Source organism: Cynara cardunculus, assembly GCF_001531365.2.
Source record: "Cynara cardunculus var. scolymus isolate 2C chromosome LG 12, CcrdV1, whole genome shotgun sequence".
Taxonomy (NCBI): Eukaryota; Viridiplantae; Streptophyta; class Magnoliopsida; order Asterales; family Asteraceae; genus Cynara; species Cynara cardunculus.
Window position 1 is genome coordinate 8819457 of NC_037539.1, and position 11044 is coordinate 8830500.

General features: G+C 33.6%; 2 protein-coding genes across 2 annotated transcripts; both read left to right on the forward strand.

Moving 5' to 3' along the window:
- The first annotated feature begins 1345 nt into the window (after positions 1-1345).
- On the forward strand, positions 1346-5368 carry LOC112523041 (protein DETOXIFICATION 25-like). The gene is made up of 9 exons (XM_025132474.1): positions 1346-1446; positions 2798-3044; positions 3271-3812; positions 4049-4135; positions 4218-4274; positions 4372-4610; positions 4692-4810; positions 4892-4978; positions 5076-5368. Exons 2-9 carry the CDS (start codon positions 2799-2801, stop codon positions 5154-5156), a joined length of 1458 nt encoding a protein of 485 aa, XP_024988242.1. The 5' UTR covers positions 1346-1446; position 2798; the 3' UTR covers positions 5157-5368.
- A 1562-nt stretch (positions 5369-6930) lies between these two features.
- Positions 6931-9193, forward strand: LOC112522871 (protein DETOXIFICATION 24-like). The gene is made up of 8 exons (XM_025132190.1): positions 6931-7149; positions 7328-7869; positions 8012-8098; positions 8184-8240; positions 8323-8561; positions 8725-8843; positions 8928-9014; positions 9113-9193. Exons 1-8 carry the CDS (start codon positions 6931-6933, stop codon positions 9191-9193), a joined length of 1431 nt encoding a protein of 476 aa, XP_024987958.1.
- Positions 9194-11044: the final 1851 nt, after the last annotated feature.

Genomic DNA, 11044 nt, shown 5'->3' on the forward strand with positions numbered 1-11044 from the left:
TAATTTTTAGATTTTTTATATTTAAAATGAGATGTTTATCCTGTATTTGATTGTATTTATCTGCAGTTAGTTACACGAATTCAGATATGGGATGAAATTGGATAAGGATGAACGGGTTTAATAGTTTTTAAGAGTTTTAAGAGTTTTAGTCAAATGCTTTATAATATAGTATAGATACATGAAACGGTGGATTTGTTAAACTTTTTACCTTTTTATCAAAATTTCACTGTTCAACTTTTACTACTTATTAAAATCAACCCATAACTTTTTCACAAATAAAACCTAGTTATCACAATACATACACACACACACAAATATATATATATATATATATATATATTTGAGATCATGTAAGACCAAGAGTTTTTCGTAAAACCCGTAGGACCAGTTCTCAACCCTTGAATTTTTTCTACAATATGAATATTCATAATCACAAAATTGCTACGAGACTTCTCAATAATCACAAAATTGCCACCGTACAATTATAGACCATTAGCTTATAAAGTTGATCAATGAACGTAAATTGATATTTACGCGTCTCACGAAAAACCTTTGATTTCACGTAAACCAACCATATATATATATATATATATATATATATATATATATATATAAAATCAATTAAAATTTCTTTTAATTAATATATTTTATAATTTTAATTTTTTTTACTATGTGTTTGTATTAATATATTATATTATTAAATATTTATTTTAACTATATATCATAAAATATTATAATTGACTAATTTTTCAAGATGACATTTTTGTTCATTTTACTTTTTTATCAGTTAGTTTTTGTCAAACATAATTTATTTATTAGTTAGTCTATCAGCTACCAACTAACTTATTAGCATCAGCTAGCCAAAATAGCTATAATAGATTAGGGTCGTTTTGTATAGTTTTGAGTTTTAACTTCTTAACGAAAAAACGAGTTTTAATCTTATCAGATATATGATGGAATGATAAAATCAATGAAAGATAGAATCTAGAAAATTTAGTTCCATTTCATGTATAAATCAAATAAATTAACGAAATTTTGTTTTATAAAATTGATAATTATAATTTCTTTATATTACATAGAAATCCTACAAAAATAATAAAAAAGACTCATTCTTAGGAAAAACTATAGAAAAGCGGAATTAAATCGGTGTTATTTTCTTAAAAGTAATAATAATATATTTTCTTTATTACAAGAATTACAATATAAGAAAGTGAAATACCCAAAATAACCCTCGAAGATGGCCATTGATAAAGGAGAGATAAAGGCCCAATAACCAAACAGCTCATTTTAAGAATAAATACTTTTGAGTTCCCCCCCAACACCTTCGTCTACTTTCACCTCTTTTTTGCTTTGGTCATTTGCATACATGATTTCAAGCCTCTTCTTTCTGAAATTGGAAAGAATCGGTTCTGCTGCTACTTTTTGCAGATCATATTTCCTTATATAGTAAGTCTCTTTTATCTCTACTTCTTGTTTCATTCAATTCGATTCGATTCGATTCAATACAGTGTATTCAGTTAGATGGTCATATTTATGACTTTCTAACTCGTAAAAGATCTCACTTCATCCAAAACCGAGACCGTTTCAAGGGTTTCTTTAAGATATTGATGTTACGTGTTTATTTGTTTCTCTAATTATTGATCAATAATGGATTCAAATAATATTTGATGATATGTATTTTGATAATAATTCTTTCTTGATATCTATATGTCCCGAGTATTCAATCTTAAGTTATGTGTTGACTCCAAAGATCAAAAGTATCAGGAGGTAGTCCCAGGTTCAAATCCAAGGAGAAATAAAAAACCCCCTTGTGACCACGGAGGTTCAAATGCGGTGACTCCGAGCTATCTGCAAGCAGATGGTCGCCCTGAGATTAGACGGCTCGTATAACGGGTTAGATATCTAGGTTAATAAAAAAAAGACTATCTTCAACGGTGACCGATCCAACCTCATTGACAATAAGACAAAAGATTTGGTTTAAGAAATTTAAAAAAATATATATTATAAGATCTAATTCCTCACGATTTGCTCGTTTGATGATTTAAGGTTGCATCATTTTCATTTATTTTTCTATTTCCAAGTTTAAGTGGTTGGTTTTAGAATTTTTTGTTATAAAATATATCGTACTAAAAAAGTGAGTTTAATTAGAAGAAATTCAAAAATTCAAAATTTTCAGTTTCTGACAAATATAGACGAATGTTGACATATACATACATACATACATATATATATATATATATATATGTAATCTTGAGTGTGTGGGATAGCTTACAAGGATCGATTAATCTCCAGGACGACTATGAATGACTTGAATTCATCGCAGATGAACCTACATGATCTCAAAGATTTTGACAGCACCTGAATTCGAACCCAAAATAGATAGGATTTTCCACTACTACCTTTGATACTTAATCAATATACCATCACCTTATTAATTACATTTGATTTGCAATTTAAAAATATAAAAGAATTTTATTTTTAAACTTATAATATATAAATATAAATATAAATATAAATAAATATATTAATTAATATGAACACATTAGTTTAGTGTTAGTACATTCCAATTTGGCGGTCGATTGAAGTTGTATCATAATGTTTGTTTGTAACCCATTTCTTTTTATTACAAAATTAATTAATATTTTGAGTAAAGACATAATTTGTGAGGTGGGTTTGATTAGTGAAAGGTACATTTTTTTAATTTTTATGGGTTCACGTTCAATAAAATGGTATCTGTTAAGAAATTACTCTACAATATGATCTTATTTTAATACATCTATAATCTCTCGGTTCTTAGGATGGATGACGAAATCAAAACAAAGCTTCTCCTACAAGAAGAACAAGAGGACGGTGACTTGAAACAGAGGATATGGGTCGAGTCGAAAAAAATATGGAGGGTTGCATTGCCTACCATTATATCTAGAGTTTGTGCATTTGGAACCCTTGTCGTCACTCAATCATTTATTGGACATATAAGTGAGACTGATCTTGCTGGATATGCGCTTGTTCAAACGCTCAGTGTTCGATTTGTTAATGGAATACTTGTAAGTAGTCTATAATTGTTCAGTTATTATTAACAAAATAATCAATATATAGGGAGTGAGAGAGATGCAACACTAGTGGATAAATGGGGACCACTAAGTTTTTGCTTCTTTCTCCCTCTCAACCAGTACAGTAATTTACTATGAACGAGTATAATCCGTCATAAACACTTTCAGTCTAACGGGAATGGACGATTAAAGTTCCTTCTAATTTGAATTTTATCAACAGTTGGGAATGTCAAGCGCAACCGAAACCCTTTGCGGACAAGCATTTGGAGCCGGACAAAACAATATGATGGGCATTTACTTGCAACGATCATGGATCGTCGACTTGATTACTTTGACCGTCTTGCTCCCGATCTTCATCTTTGGTACCCAAATCTTCAAACTTGTTGGCGAGGAAGAACAGATAGCAAATAGTGGCGGATACRTATCGTTATGGTTCATYCCCTWCRTCTACAACTACRTCTTTAGCTTGACTATCCAAATGTTTCTACAAGCACAGTTAAAAAACATGATTATCGCATGGCTTTCGGCATTTCAATTTGCAATCCATATACCTTTATCGTTGCTTCTTGTGTATAATTTGAACATGGGGCTCACGGGTGCGATGATTGCACTCTCGTTGTCTTCATGGTTTCTTGTGATCGGCGAATTCATATACATTTTTGGAGGGTGGTGTCCACATTCATGGAAAGGATTCACACTTGCAGCATTTAACGACTTGTTACCTGTTGTCAAGCTCTCAATTTCTTCTGGTGTGATGCTATGGTAAGTATTTGACTTTTTGAGGTCAAAACTATTGGTTTTTGAACTCATAATCCATGCACTATTCTTCACGAAAACACTTAAAATGCTTCTGATTAAGGCAGTAATTTTAAATTGTTAATGTGATTATTACTAGTTTCTGAAAAATTTACAGAAACGAACGTTATTTCGAAGCTCAAAAACTGTTGTTTTGACTTGAAAAGTCAAAGTTTAGTTTAACCATTGTTGTTAATGTGTAGCTTGGAGTTATGGTACTATGCTATTCTAGTCTTACTTGCTGGATACATGCCAGATGCCAAGATCGCGATATCTGCCTTCGCCATTTGGTATCAAACTCGTGTTCCCGTTTCACCATTTCCGACTCTTTTTAGGAGAAACTAAAGCTTGTTTCTTGCGACATTTTTGCAGCTTGAACATGAATTCATGGGAGYTCATGATAAGCCTTGGTTTCCTAGGTTCSGCATGGTATGTGATCGATGATTTCTTATAGACTTYTCGCTCTCRTTTTTCGTKTTGTATWTGTGACYGCTAACMTTGTGTTCTAACTACAAAAYATAYAAAGTGTTCGGGTGGCGAATGAATTRGGGAGAGGAAATGCGAAAGCARTAAAGTTTTCGATAAAGGTGTTGCTGGGGACTTCCCTYGCGATTGGCGTGTTCTTATTTGTTCTYTGTTTGGCGTTCGGCAATAAACTTGCATACTTGTTTACAGACGACGAAAGAGTTGCAGATACAATATCAGATCTTTCTTTGCTTCTCTCTTTTTCGATTTTGTTCAATAGCATCTATCCGGTACTCTCAGGTATCTCAAAGATCTTGTTGGTTTCTATTTCGGGAAACTTTACATGGTAGTGTTCATGATTTGAAAAAATCTCGTCATTAGGAGTGGCAATTGGAGCCGGTTTGCAGGGCGTCGTAGCAATTGTTAACCTAGTTTGCTTTTACGTGATTGGTATCCCGTTGGGAGCTTTGCTTGGATATTTAACGACTCTTCAAGTTAAGGTACATAAATGCTATGTGTTTTCGACAACGGAAGCTATCATGGTCGTGATTTTCGATGATAAAAACTGTATTATTTGACAGGGTATATGGATAGGAATGATTTTTGGCGTTCTAACACAAACAATCACAATTGGTTACATAACGTGGAGAACAGATTGGGATGATCAGGTAAATTTATACAAATATGAATCAAATTATTCATATCGCTTTAGATTTCTTTATGCTTCTTAACGTATGAATGGGGATTTTGTTTGGTCTATTGTAGGTCAAGAAGGCTTCTGAACGTCTCGAAAGATTTTACTTGCATTCAAATGAAAATCCCGAGCAAATTTCTAACGGGCCATAATTGAGATAGCCAACATGGATCCGTCTGTTCATATCATTTTCATTTTTCAATTGTTATCTTCTGACGATAAGGAGACGTTTCACTATCGGACATTGATGTATTTACTACTACAAAATTTTCAAACGTCAGATTTTTATTTGCATAAATTAATACTAAAACCTTGTTTTAGTATCCTTTAAAAAACAACCTAAGGGACTGTTTAGTTGTTTTTTCATTAAGCTCTTTATAAGTAAAGTTGTCTGTATAAATTAATATGTCTGTATGGATTATGATTTATTGTTATGTGTTTATAATGTTGAATAAATTATCTGAATGAAGTAAATGACAATTTTACTCTTGCTATTTGCTTTTTCTCTCTAATAAAATTTCAAAACACTTAGATTTTTTTTTAGGCATTTCATCTAACACCTCCGATGCACTCTCCATATTTTTTAAGTTGTCAAACTCCTCAACAAGGAAGAAACAAAAACAACAAAAAATGGAGGAAACGCAAACCGTGGAGAGTAAGCACTAAGGTTGTTTGATGGCGTCGAGGCAAAACTCGACAATGTTGATATGTGGCTTACTTTGTGTTCTGCTACATCTAATAAAAAAAATGGGCATCCCCCATCATCGAAATATGTTATTTAGTATTTTGAAAATGGTGTATTTTGGAAAGATGTCATTTTAAATAGTAAACATTCTTTCTATTGGAAAATTTGTCATTTTATAACTTTCGTTTAGCTTTAGTGTTTCCTTATCGACAATATAAAATATTTGAACTATAACTCACTAGGTTTTAGACCTAATACTTCTTGTCGGCATGTGCATCAGGTCCTTGTAGGGGCGGTTCAAGAGACACTTGAGAAGAGTTGAGTGCTAGTTAAGGGTCCGTAAAGTACTTAGCTCTTTGTGGCGTCATGTGTATCTATGGAGATAGCGACTTTATTGGTTTTAGAAACACCAATCCTTCTATACCTAGTGAAAGGCTTGGTTTGTAGGTTATTGATGTAAATCGTGAAACTGCCATCTTTGAGTATTATCAATTAGAAAGGAATTTATTCTTCATTAGATGCATTATAAATTTTTATAAATTAGTTGCTCTTTTCCAGTTTTTTCGGTGTTACATTCGCGACCCCAATCCGTGCCCAAAGTAGCGTGAATCACATGTCATTCGGTCGTTTTCGTGTTTTCTTAATTATTTGGTTACTGTTCTTGTATAAACCTGACTCTATATATTAATAATGGGTCGGGTAGTACCATCTCCGACCTCACCCGCAACCTACATCGGGTATATAAATCAACCTCTGTCTTCCATGAGTTGGGGAATCCCCGCCCCCATTATGCCGGTGGATTAGAGTCGTGTCGTGATAAAACAAATCCTAATATTTGTTTGCAACCCATTTCTTTTTATTACAAAACTAAATAATGTTAATCAAAGGGGAAGTTGATTGGTTTGAGTTTGACTCTAAAGGTCAAAAGTATTTGGACGTCCCATTTTCAAATCTAAGGAGAAATAAAAATCCCCTTGTGGCCATGGAGGTTCAAATACGGTGACTCCGGGCTATCTGCAAAACACGTGATCTCCTTAAGTTTAGTTGGCTCGCATAACGGGTTGGATATCCAAAGTAAGCACATAATCTGTGAGGTGGGTTTGATTGGTGAAAATTACAAGTGATGTTTCATAAGAAAATACATTACTTTTTTATTCCTTATAGATTGACGTTCAATACGATGACGGATTGCTCGATACTCTCATCTTCTTCAATACACTTTTAGCTTACCGGTTCTTATGATGGATGAAGAAGTACAAGAGAAAGGCGACTTGAAACACAGGATATGGGCTGAATGGGAAAAGATATGGATGGTTGCATTACCTGCCGTTGTATCAAAGCTTTTTGCATTTGGAACCCTTGTTGTCACTCAGTCATTCATCGGACATATAAGTGAGGTAGATCTTGCTGGATACGCGCTTGTTCAAACGCTCACCGTTCGATTTATCAATGGAATACTTGTAAGTAAACTATAGTTTTTCGGTTGTTATTCGTAAAACATCTGATAGTGAGAGAGAAGCAACAATGGTGGTGCTCAAGAGGACCACTAAGTTTTCGCTTCTTTCTCCCCGTCATAAATGCTTTCGGTCTAACGGGAATGGACCGTTAACTTTCCTTCTAATTCGAACGTATCGACAGTTGGGAATGTCGAGTGCAACTGAAACCCTTTGCGGACAAGCGTTTGGAGCCGGACAAAACCACATGATGGGGATTTACTTGCAACGATCATGGATCATCGACTTGGTTACTTTGACCGTCTTGCTCCCGATCTTCATCTTTGGTACCCAAATCTTCAAACTTGTTGGGGAGGAAGAATCAATAGCGAAGAGTGGCGGATACATATCGTTATGGTTCATTCCTTTCGTTTACAGCTACGTCTTTGGCTTGGCTATACAAATGTACCTACAAGCACAACTAAAGAACATGATTATCGCATGGCTTTCAGCATTTCAATTCGCAATCCATATACCATTATCATGGTTTTTCGTGTATAAACTGAACATGGGGGTCGCGGGTGCGATGATTGCACTCTCGTCGTCTTCGTGGTTTCTTGTGATCAGCGAATTTGTTTACATTTTTGGAGGATGGTGTCCACATTCATGGAAAGGATTCACAGTTGCAGCATTTAAGGATCTGCTGCCTGTTGTTAAGCTCTCAATCTCTTCTGGTGTTATGCTCTGGTAAGTATATACACAAACTATGGGTCATTTACAGTTTTGAATTATTAAGGTCAAACCTAGTGGTATTCGAATTCGTAATCGATGCACAATTCGTCCCAAAAACACGAACCGTTATGGATTAACCATTGTTGGTAATGTGTAGCTTGGAGTTATGGTACTATGCTATTCTAGTCTTGCTTGCTGGCTACATGGCAGATGCCAAGATCGCGATATCCGCCTTCTCGATCTGGTAACAAACTACTCGTGTCCTTATTTCGCCATTTTCGACTCATTTTGGTAGAAACTAACGCTTGTTTCTTGCGATATGTTTGCAGCCTGAACATTTATGCATGGGAGTTCATGATAAGCCTTGGTTTCCTAGTTGCCGCATGGTACGTGGATCAATAATTTCTTAAGAATTTTTCTAACATTTTTACTGTTTGTGATTCTTATACATTTTAAAAATGTATGAAGTGTTCGGGTGGCGAATGAATTGGGGAGAGGAAACGCGAAAGCAGTAAAGTTATCGATAAAAGTGTTGTTGGGGACTTCGATGACGATTGGAGTGTTCTTCTTTGTTCTTTGTTTGGTGTTGGGTAAAAAACTTGCATACTTGTTTACGGATGATGAAAGAGTTGCAGATACAATATCGGATCTTTCTTTGTTTCTCTCTTTTTCGGTTTTGTTGAATGGTATCTATCCGGTTCTCTCAGGTATGAGGTAACTCTCTACCATGTTATTTACATTAACTTCTCACATGATCGTTTCTCTACATTTATATATATATATATATATATATATATCGGCTTAATCATTCGAGAACAAATTTAAAATTTGTATGATAGTGTTCGTGATTTGGAAAAATCATGTCACCAGGGGTAGCAATTGGAGCTGGCATGCAGAGTGTTGTAGCAATTGTTAACCTCGTTTGCTTTTATGTGATTGGTATCCCGTTAGGAGCTTTGCTCGGATTTTTGACGACCCTTGAAGTTAAGGTACATAAATATTGTTTGTTTTTCAACAACTTAAAGTTATTTTCTGGTCAGAATTCTCTATGATAAATTTGTATTATTTGACAGGGCATATGGGCCGGAATGATTTTTGGCGTTCTAACGCAAACAGTTACACTTGGTTACATAATGTGGAGAACAGACTGGGATGATCAAGTAATTTTATACAAATATGAATCAAATTATTTATATCGTTTTAGATTTCTTTTATGCTTCTTGACGGATGAATCGGAATTTTGTTTGGTCTATTTTAGGTCAAGAAGGCTTCCGAACGTCTCGAAAGATTTTACTTGCATTCAAATGAAAATCCCGAGCGAATTTCTAATGACTCATGATTGAGTTGCAATCGTAAGCCGAGATGCATACATGTCAATGCCCATAACCAACAACAATGTTGCTAAAGCCTAATGGTTTCAAATACGATTTTTAGACCACGCATGTCAAATACGATTTTTTAGAGCATGTTGTGCTAAAAACTTTCGGGAATTTATTAAGTAAGATAATCTATCTACTACCGTTTCTATGGAATCGATCGTTGGATCCCGCAAACGGGATTTTAGCAAATTAGCATATGATAATGCTATGTGGACAAACTGGATCTGAGTAACAAAATTGACTTTACAGTTTGTCAAATATGTTTAAATGTCAGACCACTTTATAACATTTAAGTATATAACACCAAACGATTGTGCATATTATATAAATGTTATAATAGGATTTTATGACGTAAATGACATCCTAGCACGTTTTTTTGGGCTTTTTGATATTAATTATCTTATTAGTTTTGTAATAGGATGTTCTTGGAGAGGTTTTGATAATAATTATTATAATGTCATATAAAAAGACTAATAGTACGTTTTATTTCAAAATGTGTCTCAAAAAGGTTGTTAGGATGCCCAAAAACGTCCTATCAATTTATTGTAACATCTTTATTTAGGATGCACAACTATTTAATCTTGTAAACTTTAGTCCTATAAAGCCGTTTGGTAAGTCATTTGTAGTGAAGTAGCAACATATGGTCAAGTTCTTGGTTCCTATTAGTTGGAAAGTTGAGTTCTTTGTCCATTGATTTTACTTATGAGTGTACAAATCAAAATCATCATCTAACATTTGTACAATCACTAACATAACCCTGAAACCAATCTTGAATAGATGATTCATTAATTCGATGTGTTTTTTGTTATAAAATAAAGCAGAAAATAGGAATACAAATAGATTAGGATGTGACTAAGGGGCCGTTTACCAAACACTTAACCGGTAAGCGCTTACCGGTAATATTCAACATTATCATTTACTTATTTGGAAAGATTTTAGTTCACGAAAACGACATTATATGCAACAATTTACTTGGTAAGCGCTTACCATGTTAAGAGTCAATCGTCCTCACTTACCGGATAACACTTTTTTCCTTGCCTTGCTCTTACCAGGTATAGATTTTTGGTCCTTATCGCATTCATCCGGTAAGGTAATGTAAGTCAGTAAGCTCTTACCCAAATAAGAGTTTGGTAAACGGCCCCAAGATCACTATCTTTAGAATAATATTAGCCTCCACTATATGCTCTTAGGTTATGGCTAATTTATTCCCAGGAACTGTTAGTGGATAAGATTTTAGATTTTAAACTCAAAAAACCGCGTACACGGATAAGAAGCCGCACTGTATATAAATAAAAAACGGATTTTGTGAAACCCGCACACGTGCAACATGCTAATGCTGTCTTTTAATCCATTAACAATTTCTATATCAACCCAAATCAAGTAGAAAATCAAGTCCAAATCCTATTTATCAAATGAGTAATAGAATAAGACTTATAAACCACTCTCATATTAGCTAATCTTCCTATGTGGGACAAAGTTTCCAACATTTTCTTCCAAAATATTTTCATGATTTTAGATTCTTTTTTATGTCATATAATTTTTTGTATGTTTTATACAATATATATTATTATAAAAAATATATGGATAATATAAAAAAAATTTATTCATTAAATTACAAAGTTAATATTAATATATTAACGGACACTATATATTAACGGACACTAAGAAATTGAAAACATTGTTTATATATCGTACATACTTTTTAAGTGACGTTTAATTTTCATATCTATACTATATTATAAAGCATTTGGCTAAAACTTTTAAAAACTCTTAAACTCTTAAACAATTTCATCCCTATCCGATTTCATCCC

What these genes read in the sequence shown, in the direction of transcription:
- LOC112522871 (XM_025132190.1), top strand. Translation starts at nt 6,931, where the DNA reads ATGGATGAAGAAGTACAAGAGAAAGGCGACTTGAAACACAGGATATGG. An exon ending in GATTTATCAATGGAATACTT is followed by an intron (nt 7,150 to 7,327) that starts GTAAGTAAACTA and finishes ACGTATCGACAG; the next exon opens with TTGGGAATGTCGAGTGCAAC. An exon ending in GGTTTCCTAGTTGCCGCATG is followed by an intron (nt 8,241 to 8,322) that starts GTACGTGGATCA and finishes AAATGTATGAAG; the next exon opens with TGTTCGGGTGGCGAATGAAT.